The following is a 19,362-nucleotide window of genomic DNA, read 5'->3' as shown; positions in this document are numbered from 1 at the left end:
TACCCACGACCACGCACCACCATCCACCCCACACCACCACTACCACTAAACTACCACCACCATTACACCACCACACCAACACTTAACCCACCCCACTACCGCTAAACACTTCAACTACACTACCCCACCCACACCACACACCCCTACACTACCAATGACACACCATTAACACAACCACCACCACCACTACACAACCGACACTACAACCACCACCACTACCACTACCCCACCACCACTACTAACCTACCACTACCTCCACACCACTACCATTACAAACTACCACTACCATTAAACACTACCACTACCATTACCATTACACTACCACCACCACTACTACAATTAACACCACCACCACACCACCCTACCACTACCACCACACGACCATTAACACAACACTTGCTCTGTGGTCAAATCTAAGCCAGTACGACCCAGCAGTCTACACACAAACACAGTTAGCCCGCAGCCAGGCCTCCTCTCATTCATCCAACTCTTCTTGCACAATTAGCTGACAATTTAAAGAGCGTGAGCACATAGTAAAGACCACTATAGCCTCTAAAAATGTTTTTAAAACAGAGAGGAGAAGCGAGAGAGAGGAAAGAGAGAGTAGAGAGAGAGAGAAGAGAGAGAAAGAGAGAGAGGAGATAGATAGAGTAGAGAGTAGAGCGAGAGAAGAGAGAGAGAGAGAGGAGAAGAGATACCCTTGGTGGTTCGATGGGAAACACTGCGTCACATATGAATGTGCCATGATTCAGAGTGATTTGACTGGGTGTTATAAGACCACCCATTCAGTTGAACTGTCTCGTGACTTTAAGCCTGACTTTTCATTCTGCTCTATCTCAACTCTCTCCCAGATGACACCACTATTCTCTATATAGTGCAGACTTTAGACCATGGGCCTCAGAGGCCCATAGGGCACTAATGGTCGGTACATAGGTTGTTATTTGGGACTATCAGTGGTTTAGCTGTCTCACACTCTAGGCCCTACAGAACGTTCCACTACTGTGGTATGGATTGTAATACACTCCAGTCTGTGTGCAGATCCATGGGTCCTCTGAGACAGGGTCTCTGTGCCAGGGTCAGCTACTTTTCTCCTGACCCTCTCAGGCCATACCGCACCTGAGACAAAATCACTAGACCAACAAAATTGGGAAGGTTTTTTTTCTCAATCTATTCAACTGTAATAGAAAGAAGGATCTGCATTGAGCGATGGAGGCTACAACCACACCACAGACACACACACAGAGACGCACACACACAGCACATCACATACCACACATAATGTATCTACAATCGAGGCTGTGTCTTCTGAAATACCTCAACCAAGGAACAAAAGCAATTTGAAGACCCGATCTGCACATCTGATTGAGCTCCCCTTAAAGCACCAATCTTTGTATTCACCCTGGTAACAAGAGGAGAACAGTGGGATCGATCTATCGAGGGGTCACCTTGGCCAAATAACAGGGGCTGCACACACAGCTCCTAGCCTCGTCTCTCACTGAGGCCACATCTCTCCACGTGAGATATCATGAATATCACCTCAACAACCAGAGCAAGAGAGACAACACATGTAAGAAGGCTGTAAGAAGAGGTAATGCTAGACAATGATGCTGCTGCACATTAGAATAGCAACTTTGTTGGTAATTGAAACAAAGAATAGAATACTGGAGATGAAGCCATATTTGAAGCCTGGATCATGTTGCTTCAGCATAGCAACAACTTCCCCTGGCATACATACATGGCCTTGGTTGGCTGACTATAAGTCCCACTCCATTAGTCAGGCAGGCAGCCCTATAGGTACCCCTATCACATGGCCATCATGGCCCAGACATTAGAGGTGACAGACAGGGCTGAATCCAGGGGATTTTGCTTGTCTGCTCTGTCGAGCACACACACGCAACACAAGCACACACCACACACACACACACACCAACACACACACACACTACACACACACACCACACACCCCACACACACCCACACACACACACACACACACACACACACCACACACACGCACACCACGACACACACACACACACACACACACTGTCGAGGGTACTAAGGTCAGGATGAAAGCTGATCCAGTTAACCACAGGAGCTTATCCCCCTATGAGGGCATAAGCTGAGCAGAGGGAGGATTCAGTTTGGGCATAGAGCTGAGCAGAGGAGGATACAGGTTGGGCTAGGGAGCCGAGGGAGGATACAGTTGGGCTGAGGGAGCAGAGGAGGATACCGGTTGGGCTGAGGGAGAGAGGGGAGGTGAAGAGGGGAGGGGGTATAACATGTGACATAGATGGGGTGGGATGGCACTACGATGAGGTAGTGTGGTGGTGGTGTTGTTGGTGGTCGTGTTAGTGGTGGTGGTAGTGTTAGTGGTGGTGGTGGTGGTAGTGGTAGTGTAGGTGGTAGTGGTAGTGTAGGTGGTAGTGGTAGTAGTGGTAGTGGTGGTGGTGGTGGTGATGTTAGTGGTGGTGGTGTTAGTGTTAATGGTGGTGGTGGTGGTGGTGTTAGTGTTAATATATACCTTTTCTTTACTTTGATCTCTTAATTTCCTTTTAATCCCTTTACTTCATTTACTGTGACAGTGTGTAATATCTACATTCAACACACTAGAACCATAAAGACAGAGACTCTGGCTACAGAAACATTAGTGATAGTAGTGGTAAGGCTGTGTCCCCTTTCAGCCCTGGTCAAAATTAATGCTCTAGAAAGGGAATAGGGTGCCATTTAGGATGCAGACTAGTGTTAGTGTTTGGTAGGGACGCCCCCTGCTTCTCCTCTGAAGCCAGTCAGACAGTCAGTCAGACAGTCCTGAGTGGCAGGCTGCGGCTGCCTGTGCTCATTTCCGTCCTGAGGGCTGTGTGTCACCAGAACAAACACAGCACTGCACACACACACACTGAGCCACACCTTACAGCGCTGCCTGACAGTGACAAGAGATCAGAGGGGAAATCAACCAACACACCCAGACTGGCCGGCAGAGGACAGAGAGAGATAGATAGAAGGAGAAAGAATGAAAGAGCAGGACTTAGATAGGGAGTGGAATTGTGTGTGTGTGTGTGTATCAGCCCAAAATGTCTGAAAGGTTGGCATAGTTAATTTGTGATGTATTATCGTGTTGGTGTTGCTGTGGAGATGTATAATGTTTCCGTGGCAATGATGAAGCTGCCGTGGCCGGTGTCGTGGTGTGGGTGGCCACGGTGAGCGATGCTGTGTGTGTGACTGTAATTAAGGTAGTGAGTGTTTCCCTACAGGGCTGAGGGGGTGACGGAGAGGGGACAGCAAATTTCACTCTGCGCCTCAGGGAGGCGGCTGGACCGGGGGGGGGGGGGGGGGGGGGTGGTCACCCTTTGTGTGTGACTGTGGTCAGGGGTTTGGCACACACACACACACAATCCAATCCCCATCCCCTGTCTCTCCATGTTGTGCTCTGCAGGACATGGTACACTGCTGCCCTCTGCTGGGGTTGATTGTAAATACATGAGCACATTGACTAGGCTGTATGTTTTGGCTCATCTCCACTTTGACACTGTGGTTGGGACTAGAGTATATGCAGCTTGTGTTTCAGCCTCTGCCTTTCTATCCCAAGTCCCAACCCTACACTTCAAATACCCCCTCTCTCTCCCCTCTCTCTCTCTCTCCCTCTTCTTCTCCCTCTCATGCTCTCACACTCACTCCCCAACCAACCAACCAACCACCCACCCACCTCTCGCTATCTCTCTATCTCCCTCTCATGCTCTCACACTCACTCCCCAACCAACCAACCACCCACCCACCTCTCTCTATCTCTCTATCTCCCTCTCATGCTCCAACACTCACTCCCCAACCAACCAACCACCCACCCACCTCTCTCTATCTCTCTATCTCCCTCTCATGCTCTCACACTCACTCCCCAACCAACCAACCACCCACCCACCTCTCTCTATCTCTCTATCTCCCTCTCCTGCTCTCACACTCACTCCCCAACCAACCAACCACCCACCCACCTCTCTCTATCTCTCTATCTCCCTCTCATGCTCTCACACTCACTCCCCAACCAACCAACCACCCACCCACCCACCTCTCTCTATCTCTCTATCTCCCTCTCATGCTCTCACACTCACTCCCCAACCAACCAACCAACCACCCACCCACCTCTCTCTATCTCTCTATCTCCCTCTCATGCTCTAACACTCACTCGCCACCCACCCATCTCTCTCCCTCTCATGCTCATGTGAGATTTTGAGATCAAGGTTGTTTTTCTACTTACCCAGAGTCAGACAAACTCATGGATCCCATGAGAGAGGAACGTGCAGTTTGGAGATGATTGAAGTTAGAACATTGTTCGTTTAGTGTAATTGTTGGGAGAGTCCCGGTACAGTAGCCAGCTCCTCTCACAAACAGGGAAATAGACCTTCTAATGACTCTAAAGCTGGGTGGTTGGTCATTGTCTTTCAAAGCTATACACATTAATCAATATTTTATACATTTGTTAGTTTTACTAATATTTTAACAATATTCTAACTTCATTCATCTCCAAACTGCACACAGAGACATACAAGTGGCATCAATGAGTTTGTCTGACTCTGGGTAAGTAGAAAAACAAACAAAAAAATCTTGAAATCTCGCAGTATCCCTTTAACCTAGTCTGTGTGAGTGAGGTGTGTTTCTGCTCCTCTGAGTGTGTACACCTCACCAATTTATGTGTGTGTGTTTGTGTATGTGTGTGTGTGTGTGTGTGTGTTTGATTCAGTGATCTCTGCTTGACACCCAAGGTCAACAAAAGGCTTTTCTCTAGCTCACACACACACACAATTATCTCAGCACAACATTGACCTTCACTTTTTGGACGTGATCTTGGTGTAAACACACTGTATGAGAATAAGGGTTAGCAGGTTACCATGTCTGTGACTGTGTGACTCATTGACCACGTTTACATACACACCAATATCCCATTATTATTCGGGATACTCAAGTGTTCTGCTTTTGAGTTGACGTATATAAACATCATATCCTGTTTAAAATAACCTGAAAAAGCTTGTATCCCGGGTTATGAAAAACCTGGATAATTGAACCTTTATTTAACTAGGCAAGTCAGTTAAGAACAAATTCTTATTTACAATGACAGCCTACACCGGCCAAACCCTAACCCAGATGCCTCTGGGCCAATTTAGCGTCGCCCAATGGGACTCCCAATCACAGCCGGTTGTGATGAAGCCTGGAATCGAACCAGGGTATGTAGTGACGCCTCTAACTCTGAGATGCAGTGCCTTAGACCCCTGCTCCACTTGGGAGCCAAGACAGGGTACTGTGGCATGTAAACATCCAATTTACTGTTGTTTCTGTGGTCTGTGCAGGCTCAGTTTCACTTATCATGGGTGTTGTGGAATGATGTTTTCATATTTCCGACATTTGGTAGGCCGTGTCAACTATAGTTTGACACGTGCAGCTTCTCTTCTGCCATAACTTGTTGCCCTAGAAGACTAAATAATGTGGTCCTGACTAGAATAATGTCTTACCTTGATTGAAGGAATGCATTAGTAATCTAGTTAACACCGGTAAAGTTGTCTGTTTCGTTTAGGGACTGGGGAGAAAACGGAATAACTCCAAAACAGTGGAAAGATTGGTCCTGTGCAAAATTTCCAAATGTCATCAGTGTGACCTGTTTTAAGGAAATCAAAAGCTGAGAAATTAACAAAACACATTTCTGAAAAGACTTCAGTACGTCTTGAATGCATATTCTATGTGGTCGAAACAGTACGAAATCATTTTTCTCCACTCCTGTTCCCGAGACATATTATGTATAATTTCTCTGAAAGAAATGCATAATTCTGCAGGAGATAATATTATATTTCGCATAGAAATCCGAAGAGGGTGGCCAGCAGAGATAGGTGAGATGGGCTGAGGGAAGCTGAGGGTTTGGATGTTTGAGGGTCAGCTCTTGAGGAACTGTGGGGTGGGGGTCTTGGATGTTTGAGGAGCAGATCTTGGAGGGCTGGTGGGAGATCTGTCAACGTGCCCTTGAGCATGGCGTTGACCCTGGTTGTTTCTGTGTGTCGCTCTGGATGGAGGCCTTTAGATGACTAATGTGATGTAGTTGTTGAGCGGCTTCACTGCAAGTATAATGTATGTTTTAAATATTCAGTTAAAAAATGTATTTAAGAAATGTAATTATATTATGCTACATATGAGAGGTTATAGACCTACAGTCAGTGTCCAGATTTCAGTTACTATTCCATTTAACCCATCTGAACTTAAATGAGGAATATTCTGTTTATTCAAGGATACAGGGATACTCATGAGCGGGATATCAAAGGTACATGTAAACAGCTTATCACGAATAAGACCTTAAGCGGGATATAACCTACTACCCGGATACTGTGCGCATGTAAATGAGGTTATTGTTTAGGACCTTAGTGATTCAGAGGTTCCTCTTTGGTCATATAAATGAAATGTTTTCTCCATGAGACGATCTCATCTTTTCCTTTCTCTGTTGCCCAACTTTGTTGTTGAAATATGAATGTGCTGATATGGACACGGGTGTGTTTGTCTGATGCATTCCTTCTCCATCTCTTATCCTCTCTCCTTCTGTCTCCCTCCTTCTTTCAGGTCCTGGGCACCCCCTGTGAGGATACCTGGCCAGGGGTCCACTCTCTGCCCCACTTCAAACCAGGTGAGGAACACACTCACACACACACACACACACACACACACACACACACACACACACACACACACACACACACACACACACACACACACACACACACACACACACACACACACACACACACCCTAGGTCCAACAGTCAGAATCAGACTTTGACTCCAGTTCTACTTTGTAAACCTTGGAGGCATGCCTCTGTAGTTCACACAGCTCAGGCAGGCCTGTGAGCCAGCCGTACCATCCCTGTGCCAGACTAGAGCTACTGCTGCTGCCCTCTGGGAGCTCATTAGAGACAGACTGGACGGTGCTTGCAGATTAGTGTTGGCATGCTGGAACACACAGAGAGATAGAGGGGGAATTAGAGGAGTGACAGAGAGAGGAGGATGGAGAGAGGGAGAAGAAGAGGGACAGAGAGAGAGCGTGGGTATTATGATGTGAGTGGCGTGTCAGGCAGTTGCCTGATAAAATGTCCAATGCAAGACCATCTCCCTCTCTTAATATGTGTCTCTCCAAACTACCTGTTTCCTCCATAAGGTGAACAATCTTTTGACTGAATCCCAGGATAGAGAAAACCTTTTATGTTCTTATTTTTGCTCTAAATGGATGCTTAATGTCACAATGATCTAATCTAAACAGCTGTTTCAACCCTCTCATTGTGACCATCACTCAACCACAAAGTGATCATTAGCACGTAACAGGAGCTGTGAAAATAGGAGCTGTGAAAATGCTTTAGAAGAAAGTTAACACTCTGAATGTAGTTATATCTTCCCACCACCTGAGGACAGTGTTGTCTCACTCTATCCCTCTGAATATATCCTACCTCACTGAGAGCTTCTCAATCTGACCATGTTTTAGTCTTCCTCCTGAACTGTAATCAGTTTCCAGACATTAAATCAAACACAGAGGTGGTATCAGCACGTTGTTTATGATTCTTCACATTCTCAGCGTTACTTTCAATAATTCACAGCCATGTTTACAGCGCTGGTTTATTTTCACTCTGGTGTTCGCAGCACAACCGTTTAGGTTTGAAACGTAGACAGCCATGACACTTAGCCTGACCTTGGCCCAGGGCCTTGGTGCTTTACGATGGGCTGGAGGATATTTAGTATAACCACAGTATATCAGACATTTGAGAAAGACAGGAGTAATCTGGATATCAAAACCATCTCTCTATCCTCCCCACCCAATAACTCCTTACCTCAAACTGTAGCTATTCCGTGTCTGTCTGCCCCTCTGTTAGTAGTGGAACAGTGGCTACTCTCTCTCTCCCCTCTCCCCCTCTCCCTAACCTGTGGTTGGCTGTCTAGCTGTCTCTCTGCCCCCATGCCCCCAGTCTAGTCCTGGAGGTTGGCAGTTACAGTGTTAGTCTGAAAACAGGTTTTGGATGAGGGAGTTGACCTGTCAGAGGGGAACACACACAGTTCGTACACATTTACTCACAAACATACACCTAGCCATTCATACCGTAGGCACACACACACACAATATTTTTTAATATATAATAATATTGCCATTTAGCAGATGTTTTTATCCAAAGTGACTTACAGTTATGCACGCATACATTTTAAGTACGGTGGCCTTGGGAATCAAACCCACTATCCTGGCGTTGCAAGCATCATGCTGTACCAACTGATGTTAACCTCTTGTTAAATCACATACTGTACAATGAAACATTTGTTGCAAAACTTCACAAATGTGTCCTGATGATGAATATGAACATGTTTCTATTGTCTCTGTGTCTTTACCCATTCAGACAGCTTTACTGTCTACAGTTCCAAGAAGCTCAGACAAGCATGGAATAAGTAAGTGTACCGTTTTTGTCACATAAAATGTTGTGTGTGTGTGTGTGTGTGTGTGTGTGTGTGTGTGTGTGTGTGTGTGTGTGTGTGTGTGTGTGTGTGTGTGTGTGTGTGTGTGTGTGTGTGTGTGTGTGTGTGTGTGTGCTTCCTCTCAGCTCTCTACCCTTGGGGCGTCTAGACCTACAGACAGCTCACACACTCTTCCCAGGGTTCATCTGTTTTAGAGGGGGGGGCTCCCAGATCGGGGTCATGCCACTGGTGTTGTGCCACCAGAGCAGTCAGCCCTGACACAGATGGCAGGAAAGGGCACAGGGGGCATTCCAGATGTGGACCACCCTCGGCCCCTGGCACTCATCAGGAGCCTGAGGGGACAGGCAGAGACATGGTGACTTGATGATTTGGTCACATATACGCAGAATGTCTCACAGTATTCTGGTCTGGCTCAGTGCTGAGAACTCCTGGCCTCTGTAGTGACCACATTGACCATGGCCCAGTGTTTAAAAGTCAAGGTTCCACATTCTCTCTCGCAGTATCACAGTTTCCTTTTTCAAATGAATATAAAATTAAATGTGATCGATGGCTCAAAACGAGAGAGAAAGGGAGCGGCAGTACATTTTATGCTTGTCAGTTTGTGTGTCTACAACTACAGTAATTCTAGATTTTCCCTCAGTCTGTGAGAGAGATACTGTAGTAGTGAGAGAGGTACTGTAGTAGTGCGAGAGATACTGTAGTAGTGAGAGAGATACTGTAGTAGTGAGAGAGATACTGTAGTAGTGAGAGTCAGAAAGTCAGCCAGTTGATAGTGGAGCCAGAGCAGTGGAGCCTCAGTAACAGACTGACTGACAGACATACTGACCTGGGTAACAGACTGACTGACCGACATACTGACCTGGGTAACAGACTGGCTGACAGACAGACTGACCTGGGTAACAGACTGACTGACCGACATACTGACCTGGGTAACAGACTGACTGACAGACAGACTGCCCTGGGTAACAGACTGACTGACAGACAGACTGACCTGGGTAACAGACTGACTGACAGACATACTGACCTGGGTAACAGACTGACTGACAGACAGACTGACCTGGGTAACAGACTGACTGACAGACAGACTGACCTGGGTAACAGACTGACTGATCGACATACTGACCTGGGTAACAGACTGACTGACAGACAGACTGACCTGGGTAACAGACTGACTGACAGACAGACTGACCTGGGTAACAGACTGACTGATCGACATACTGACCTGGGTAACAGACTGACTGACAGACAGACTGACCTGGGCAACAGACTGGCTGACAGACAGACTGACCTGGGTAACAGACTGGCTGACAGACAGACTGACCTGGGTAACAGACTGACTGACAGACAGACTGACCTGGGTAACAGACTGACTGACCGACATACTGACCTGGGTAACAGACTGACTGACAGACATACTGACCTGGGTAACAGACTGGCTGACAGACAGACTGACCTGGGCAACAGACTGACTGACCGACATACTGACCTGGGTAACAGACTGACTGACAGACAGACAGACTGACCGGTGTAACAGACTGGCTGACAGACAGACTGACCTGGGCAACAGACTGACTGACAGACAGACTGACCTTAGAAGAATGACTGCCGTGTACCATGCCCTCTATGTCTGATCCCCCCGGATGGGCATGCCACACGCTACAGTTCACACAGTCTGTCTGTCTGTCTGTCCCTCGCCGCTCTCCCTGTCTATATGTATGTCACCCCGGCCCGGCGCCCTGCTCCACTCCACTCCACCCCATCTGCCTAGCCACTCTGGCCCCTGCCCCATTCCCCCCTCCTCCACTTGGACCCCAGCCAGTCTATGAGGAAATAAATATGTGAAGAAAGAAACTGGGAGGAATGTTAACGACCGCTGCTTCTTCCCCCTCCTTTTATACCGTGCCAGGTCCTGATGAAGTTGATATGAACACATGCATCCCTCTCTCTCTCTCTCTCTCTCTCTCTCTCTCTCTCTCTCTCTCTCTCTCTCTCTCTCTCTCTCTCTCTCTCTCTCTCTCTCTCCCAAATCCTCTCTCTCTCTCTCCCTCCCAAATCCTCTCTCTCTCCCTCCCAATTCCTCTCTCTCTCTCCCTCCCAATTCCTCTCTCTCTCTCCCTCCCAATTCCTCTCTCTCTCTCCCTCCCAATTCCTCTCTCTCCCCTCCTCCCAATTCCTCTCTCTCTCTCTCCCTCCCAATTCCTCTCTCTCTCCCCCTGCCAATTCCTCTCTCTCTCCCCCTCCCAATTCCTCTCTCTCTCCTCCTCCCAATTCCTCTCTCTCTCTCTCCCTCTCCCAATTCCTCTCTCTCTCTCTCCCTCTCCAGATTTCTCTCTCTCTCTCCCGATTCCTCTCTCTCTCCCCCTTCCCAATCCTCTCTCTCTCTCTCTCCACCTCCCAATTCCTCTCTCTCTCACCTCCCAATTCCTCTCTCTCTCTCCCTCTCCCGATTCCTCTCTCTCTCCCCCTCCCAATTCCTCTCAATCTTTCTCTCTCTCCCCCTCCCAATTCCTCTCTCTCTCTACCTCTCCCTCTCCGTCGCTCTCTCCCCCTCCCAATTCCTCTCTCTTTACCTCTCCCCCTCCCAATTCCTCTCTCTCCCCCTCCTAATTCCTCTCTCTCTTTCTTCTCCTTGCACTGAGAGCTCTCCCTTTCTCTCTCACACGCCCTCTCTCTCTTTCTCTCTCTCTCCCTCCTCCTATCGCTCCCCCTCTCCCTCTCCCTCTGCCCCGTACCCACCTCCATACTGCTCTAACATGGATAGCTGGGGTAGTTTTCTCCTTCTATGGTTTGTTGGATCAGATCAGACATTCACAGGCATCGCATGCAAATAACATGTAAGGGTCAGAGCACACGGCATGCTGGCATTCCTCAGTTTAATGGTTTCGGAAGTGCTTGTGTGTTTTTGTAATGGTAAGACTACCCCTCTGTTTACATTGACTGTATGTTCAGTACAGCTTGTATAACCCATATAACCCTGTGTTCAGCACTTTATTAGCCAGCAGAGTCTTTGAAAGTAGCTCGGCTGACGGTGGGGTTGCATGCCAGACAGAGCTTGTCAGTGTGTAGATCCGTTCTGCTCTCACATATCTCTTTGTGCAATAGTACCCTCATCCACAATGACTCACACATGCTGAAAGGCAAGCAGCTCTCCTGGACTGCTGTCGGGTCTTGCAGGGACATATGTTTTGACACAGCCACAAAGACTTGTTCCAAAATAGTGTTTGGTTGCTAGCCGTGTTGGGTGCTGTTGAAAGGTCCTTGCCTTAGTTATAACCATGGCATAGTGGTGGGGGAAGGCCAACAATAGAAGCAGGTGTTACTGCCTGTAGTCACACACATGCACACACACAAACACATAAATACACTCTCGCAGACACACACACACATGCGCACACACACACACACATGTACACACGCACACGCTTTCTGCCCTCCCAGGTCCCGGCTGTGGTTTCCTCATGGAAAAACATGAAGACATGAAAAGGCGTCTCGCTCTGAATATGGAATGCTTCTTTCCGCTGTGAACGTCCCATCAACCCGGGATGTTTGATTGTCGGAGGAGATATCGATCACAGATGTGTGCTTGTTTACTCGTAGCATCTGACCTAGCTAGCTAGCCGAGTGAATCTTCCCGCTCAGGCTAGCTGAAAGCATTAGCAGGCAGGAATGCACACCTATATCAGCAACACAAGCCCTTTGTTTTCTAAGGCTTTTATATCGAGGTGAAGTTCACTCAGTCAGTTATACCTGTTTGTTCCTTTGTTTCTGGCTCTGTTGTTGCTCAGACACCTTTTATCAGGCCAAATTAGCAATGCCTGATGGGATTTTGTACCTTTTTCTGTCATGCTAAAACCTACACTTTCTGATTATACAGTATATTCTAGATCAATCACACAGTGACCTGTAGTAATCATTATACCGCCTGCATTACCCCACCCTTAAGCCTCAAAAGTTATGTTTTGTTTAAACCTACCCATTTTTACATTGAGTTCAACATCCAACATCTGTGGTGAAAATGAAGGGAGAAGAAGGCCCTGCTGGAGTTAGCTAGCTGTGTTCCTCTCTGCAGAGGGGGTCTATTGAGTTCACTAGTGTAGATCTGCTCTATTCCCTCAGAGGAGGAGAGACAGGAGGAGGAACAGTGGGAGTGGGCTTCAGAGTTCCTGGCATTAGGTGTGTCTGTGATGAGAACTCAGAGGACTCTCTCTCTCTCTCGCTCTCTCTCGCTCTCTCTCGCTCTCTCTCGCTCTCGCGCTCTCGCTCACACATACACCCATACTGTACATACACACACATACACCCATACTGTACACACACACACACACACACACACACACACACACACACACACACACACACACACACACACACACACACACACACACACACAGCTCGGTAGATCCGGCAGAGGGAGGAATAACATCATGTTTATTTAATGGACTGCAGGCCTAATTACTGACTTGGTTGTACTTTGTTATTTTTTCTGTTTCTGCTTCCCCTTCGGTGCTGGATGGGAGGCGGGTTCAGGAGTTCAGAGCCTCCCCGTACGAACACACACGTGTCAAACGCACATGCACACACACAGGAGCAGGTCGATGAAAGCCTACAGGGAGTTGAGAGGCTGCCTCTGTCTTCACCCTCTCTGATGAACTCTTTCATTTTTGATGGTGACCGGGTCGGCCTGTGTCACGGGCATGCCAGGGAGAGGAGGTAGTGTGTATGGAGGGTGTGTCCACCATGTAATAGTCTGTTGTCTTTCTAATCAGAAGGAGAATGTAATGGGTGCTTATATTTACAAGTGTGTATTATACATACAGTTGAAGTCGGAAGTTTACATACACTTAGGTTGGAGTCATTAAAACTCGTTTTTCAACCACTCCACAAATTTCTTGTTAACAAACTATAGTTTTGGCAAGTTGGTTAGGACATCTACCTTTTGCATGACACAAGTAATTTTTCCAACAATTGTTTACAGACAGATTATTTCCCTTATAATTCACTGTATCACAATTCCAGTGGATCAGAGGTTTACATACACTAAGTTGACTGTGCCTTTAAACAATTCCAGAAAACGATGTCATGGCTTTAGAAGCTTCTGATAGGCTAATTGACATCATTTGAGTCAATTGGAGGTGTACCTGTGGATGTATTTCAAGGCATACCTTCAAACTCAGTGCCTCTTTGCTTGACATCATGGGAAAATCAAAAGAAATCAGCCAAGACCTCAGAAAAAAATTGTAGACCTCCACAAGTATGGTTCATTCTTGGGAGCAATTTCCAAATGCCTGAAGGTACCACGTTCATCTGTACAAACAATAGTACACAAGTATAAACACCATGGGACCACGCAGCCGTCATACCACTCAGGAAGGAGACTCGTTCTGTCTCCTAGAGATGAACGTACTTTGGTGCGAAAGTGCAAATCAATCCCAGAACAGCAAAGGACCTTGTGAAGATGCTGGAGGAAACAGGTACAAAAGTATCTATATCCACAGTAAAACAAGTCCTATATCGACATAACCTGAAAGGCTGCTCAGCAAGGAAGAAGCCACTGCTCCAAAACCGCCATAAAAAAGCCAGACTATGGTTTGCAACTGCACATGGGGACAAAGATCGTACTTTTTGGAGAAATATCCTTTGGTCTGATGAAACAAAAATAGAACTGTTTGGTCATAATGACCATCGTTATGTTTGGAGGAAAAAGGGGGAGGCTTGCAAGCCGAAGAACACCATCCCAACCGTGAAGCACGGAGGTGGCAGCATCATGTTGTGGGGATGCTTTGCTGCAGGAGGGACTGGTGCACTTCACAAAATAGATGGCATCATGAGGACAGAAAATTATGTGGATATTTTGAAGCAACATCTCAAGACATCAGTCAGGAAGTTAAAGCTTGGTCGCAAATGGGTCTTCCAAATGGACAGAGACCCCAAGCATAAATCTATTTGGCTAAGGTGTATGTAAACTTTATGTGTGAATTGGAAATTCCCCCTGAGACACCAGGGCCAGCCATTGTTAATGGCAACCCTGGAGCAATTAAGTTTCAGTGCTTTGCTCAACGGAACATCGACAGATTTTTCACCTTATCGCCTAGCGGATTTGAACAAGCAATCTTTCGGCTACTGGCCCAACACTCTAACCACTAGGCTACCTTCTGCCCTGTTTCTGTTATGTAGGTAATGAACCATGCTAACTGTCTGTCTGTCTTCCCTGTAGGTTGGGCTATGTGGACCATGCTGAGGAGTTAGCCACTAGGTTCCTCCAGTGCTTCCCAAAGAACCGTCTGTCTGCTCAGGCAGCTCTCCAGCACGAGTACTTCAGCCACCTTCCTCCACGGCTCTGGGAGATCTCAGACAGTATGTATACCTTTACTAAGATACTGGATCTCTCTCTCTCTTTCTCTCTCTCTGTCTCTCTCTGTCTGGCTCTGTCTCTCTCTGTCTGTCTGTCTGTCTGTCTGTCTCTGTCTCTGTGTCTCTGTCTCGCTCTGTGTCTCTGTCTGTCTTTCTCTCGCTGTCTCGCTCTCTCTCTCTGTCTGTCTCTGTCTCTCTGTGTCTCTGTCTCTCTCTCTCTTTGTTTATCTGCATCTCTTCATCATTCCAATGCAATGGTCTTCCTCCCTCTTTCTATGCCTTTCTCCATATCTCTCAATCTCATTTCCCCCCCTCTTTTGACCAGGGTGCTGTTGGGACAGTAGAAGCCCAGATGTACCTCAGTTGTCCACCTCAAGATCTACATTTGGATGTTCTTTGTCTTACTCACTCAAAAACAGATGAGTTCTGGTGCAGCACGATCTTCCCCCTTACATTAAGAGTCTATGAGAATACGGGGAGTGAAAATACGTCTACTCTGCTCAATGCTTTGCAACATAAAGTTGTTTATGAAAGTACTGTATTAATATGAATTATGTTGATCTGGTCAGCCACGTGCTTCCTTAGCTTCAGCCAAGATATGAAACAAGACCTCAAGGAGGCAGTCATCACATACCTGTATATACATATACTGTATATATCTGTTGTAACTACCAAAATAAAGGAAACACCAACATAGTGTCTTAATAGGCTGTTGGACCACCACAAGCCATCAGAACAGCTTCAATGCACCTTGGCATAGATCCTACATGTGTCTGGAACTATTGGAGGGATGCGACATCATTCCTCCACCATACATTATTGATGGTGGTGTAAAATGCTGTTTCAGGCGCTGCTCCAGAATCTCCCATAAGTGTTCAATTGGGTTGAAATCTGGTGACTGAGACCCACACACACACACACACACACACACACACACACACACACACACACACACACACACACACACACACACACACACACACACACACACACTTTAAACCCCCTATGCTCCTTTGAGACCCCTCTTTCAAAGTCACTGAGATCTCTTCTTCTAGCCATGATAGCCATTATAATGGGCAATTAAGCATGTTTATACATGACCCTAAGCATTTTTTCTTTACAAACATGAATAATTTTCCCATCACAATACCCAACCTGACATCCTACATGACAGTTCAGTTGCCATCGAATCAGAACAGGACATTCAACTACCCATATTATTAGACTAGAAACACAGACACATACAGAGCCAAACCTATCTGTTCACCCCACTCATCACCAGTGTCAAAGCCCAAAGCCTGTTCAGATAGCTTCATAGGAGCTGCATTGGGACCGCCTGCCAGAGACAACCCACCCACAGGCTGGTCATTTTAATATGAGAATCATTCTCATTTTAAATTCCCCAGATGAGGATTGATTGATCTCTATTAATCCTGTTATCAGCAGGCCACAGTAGGTTGTTCTGTTAGGAGAAGCAGGAGCTCTGCGGCGGTCCCCGGGCTGGGAGAGATGGTGGCTCTCTTTGTGCTGTTACACACACACATGCATATGCACACACACACATGCAGGCATGATTGCACACTCTCTCTCTCTCACACACACACACACATACACAAACACACTAACACAAAGAGCCAGGCTTTTGATTGAGGAAGAATATAGTCAAATTAAAACTGTTATACTGTATAAATGAGGTTCTTGGTGGATCAACACAGTAGCAGCAGGGAGGGAGGGAGGAATGGAAGGAGGGAGGAATGGAAGGAGGGACGGAGGGTGGGAGAGAATAACAAATGGTGGTGGAGGGGAAGCGGAGGAGAAATGACTCTGAAGAGAAGGAATAAAGTTAAATGAAGGGATCATTGTTATCCTGGGTGTTAGCCTGCTAGTGAAACATGGTGATGTTGTTTTGTGGAGCAGGTAGACAGTCAGCAGGAGAAAAGAGACTGATGGGAAATGCCCCAGTTAAATCTGACTGTCAGCACTCTAACACTAACTAACATAACATAGCTTTACATTCGTTACAACACCACAGATAATGAAGAAAGAAACATAGCACACACAAACACACACACACACACACGCACACACACACAACACATATACTGTATACACACACACACAACACACAAAAACACACACACAGCGTGTTCAACATTAAAGCTGAATCTTTATTAGTGTTATCTGGCTAGGGACTGAAGGAGAACATGGTTTATTCAGCCACAAATGCACTCCGTTGTCTAATGTGTTGGGAATTATAGAGACAATAGCTAGACAGATGTATTATGAACAATGGAAGAATTACAGCAGGCATAATAGACCACCCAGTCCCGTGGGGGGGGGGGGGGGGGGGTGAATTGGATTGTGATTGTGACATTTAACAGAAACACTGTGGGAATCTGAGACAGAAGTAGTGTACAATAATAATGTCCTTGACTCGACCTTTGCAGTATTACGGACTCTGATATCTCGCAGTATTACGGACTGATATCTTTCAGTATTCCTAACTCTGATATCTTTCAGTATTACGGACTCTGATATCTCTCAGTATTACGGACTCTGATATCTCTCAGTATTACAGACTCTGATATCTCTCAGTATTACAGACTCTGATATCCTTCAGTATTACAGACTCTGATATCTCTCAGTATTACAGACTCTGATATCTCTCAGTATTACAGACTCTGATATCTCTCAGTATTACAGACTCTGATATCTCTCAGTATTACAGACTCTGATATCTCACAGTATTACAGACTCTGATATCTCACAGTATTACAGACTCTGATATCTCTCAGTATTACAGACTCTGATATCTCTCAGTATTACAGACTCTGATATCTCTCAGTATTACAGACTCTGATATCTCTCAGTATTACGGACTCTGATATCTCGCAGTATTACAGACTCTGATATCTCGCAGTATTACAGACTCTGATATCTCGCAGTATTACAGACTCTGATATCTCACAGTATTACAGACTCTGATATCTCACAGTATTACAGACTCTGATATCTCACAGTATTACAGACGCTGATATCTCTCAGTATTGCAGACTGATATCTCGCAGTATTACAGACTCTGATATCTCACAGTATTACGGACTCTGATATCTCGCAGTATTACAGACTGATATCTTTCAGTATTACGGACTCTGATTCCTCGCAGTAGTACGGACTCTGATATCTCCTCACAGAAACAAAATAAAGGATGTGAGAGAGAGTGGTATTCTTATAACTCAGTTCATTGATAGTGTGTCCTGAAACTCTCGAAAAAGCCTTAAAGAGAGAAACTCTAATCACTTCAGAGCATTTTGGCTCAATCTGTAATCCTTTGACTCTAAGAGGACATTATGAGGTTGGCTTTATTAATGACTGATACATCTCATTCTCTCATTCTTACTCCCTCACTCTTTTTTGTCTCTCTCTTTCTTTCTCACTCACGTTTCTCACTCTCTCTCACTCACCTTTCTCTCTCTCTCTCTCGCACTCTCTCTCCTACCCCAGTGGCTACTATCTTCACGGTACCAAATATCAAGCTGCAGGTGGAGTCAGGTGACAGTATACAGGTGTGTACCAGGACCAGCTCCAGCCATGCTAAAGGGCCGTCCAGCAGCAAACACTGACCGGGGCAGACTGCCTCACAGCTAGCCAGGTATGTACACACACACACACACACACACACACACACACACACACACACACACGAACACACGAACACACGAACACACACACACATACACTGCCACATACCACCAACAAAAACCAGCTGCCTTCTGACCAGCAACAGCCCTCAAAGGATCCTAAAGCTGAAGTGGTCATGATATGGTATAGTAAAGTGTAGCAGGGGATCCTGTATAATGGCTGGTGGGTTATCTTCAGCTCTGACTGGGGAAGGAGGTGGTCCTGTTCAGGAGGGAGGGTGTTCCCTATTCACCAGGCACATAAAGAGGCTATATTTGCATGTAATGAGAGACCCGGGGGCCAGGCGAAGGGGATAATGATGGTGAAGGGGCCAGGGCCAAACTTAAGGGCCACACCAGGGCCCCACTCACAGGATTAAACCTGCAGTTACAGACAGACAGGTGCAGGGACAGGTGCATGGGTTTAGGGATGAGGCTCGTTGGGTGAACACTGACTGGAGAGGATGACAACCACACACCTACTCATACACACACACACACACACACACACACACACACACACACACACACACACACACACACACACACAGACACAGACACAGACACACACACAGACACAGACACATACACACACACACACAGACACACACACAGACACACACACACACACACAGACACACACACATACACACACACACAGACACACACACACAGACACACAGACACAGACACACAGACACAGACACAGACACACAGACACAGACACACACACATAGGACCATAGGGTACATAAACCAGACACAGTAGTTTTACACACCAAACTGGACGATGTATCGATCTCTCCTCCTCCCTCTATTTCACACCATCATTTCATCCCAAATCCTCCTACAGTGTAT

The 19,362-nt window shown here is 46.5% G+C and overlaps 1 protein-coding gene across 1 annotated transcript; it reads left to right on the top strand.

Annotated features, from left to right (window-relative positions):
• The first annotated feature begins 6,495 nt into the window (after window positions 1-6,495).
• LOC120038693 (cyclin-dependent kinase 14-like) lies at window positions 6,496-18,473 on the top strand. Its single transcript, XM_038984357.1, has 4 exons — window positions 6,496-6,652; window positions 8,399-8,447; window positions 14,689-14,828; window positions 18,330-18,473. Exons 1-4 carry the CDS (start codon window positions 6,496-6,498, stop codon window positions 18,446-18,448), a joined length of 465 nt encoding a protein of 154 aa, XP_038840285.1. The 3' UTR covers window positions 18,449-18,473.
• Window positions 18,474-19,362: the final 889 nt, after the last annotated feature.

This window comes from Salvelinus namaycush, unplaced genomic scaffold (assembly GCF_016432855.1).
Source record: "Salvelinus namaycush isolate Seneca unplaced genomic scaffold, SaNama_1.0 Scaffold2332, whole genome shotgun sequence".
Classification (NCBI taxonomy): domain Eukaryota; kingdom Metazoa; phylum Chordata; class Actinopteri; order Salmoniformes; family Salmonidae; genus Salvelinus; species Salvelinus namaycush.
This window is presented reverse-complemented; position numbering and strand designations above follow the sequence as displayed.

Excerpts from the sequence above, each read along its gene's own strand:
- LOC120038693 (XM_038984357.1), top strand. The coding sequence starts at position 6,496 with ATGAATGTGCTGATATGGACACGGGTGTGTTTGTCTGATGCATTCCTT. Across the intron at positions 8,448-14,688 it reads CTCAGACAAGCATGGAATAA|GTTGGGCTATGTGGACCATG; the intron begins GTAAGTGTACCG and ends TCTTCCCTGTAG. Across the intron at positions 14,829-18,329 it reads GCTCTGGGAGATCTCAGACA|TGGCTACTATCTTCACGGTA; the intron begins GTATGTATACCT and ends CTCCTACCCCAG.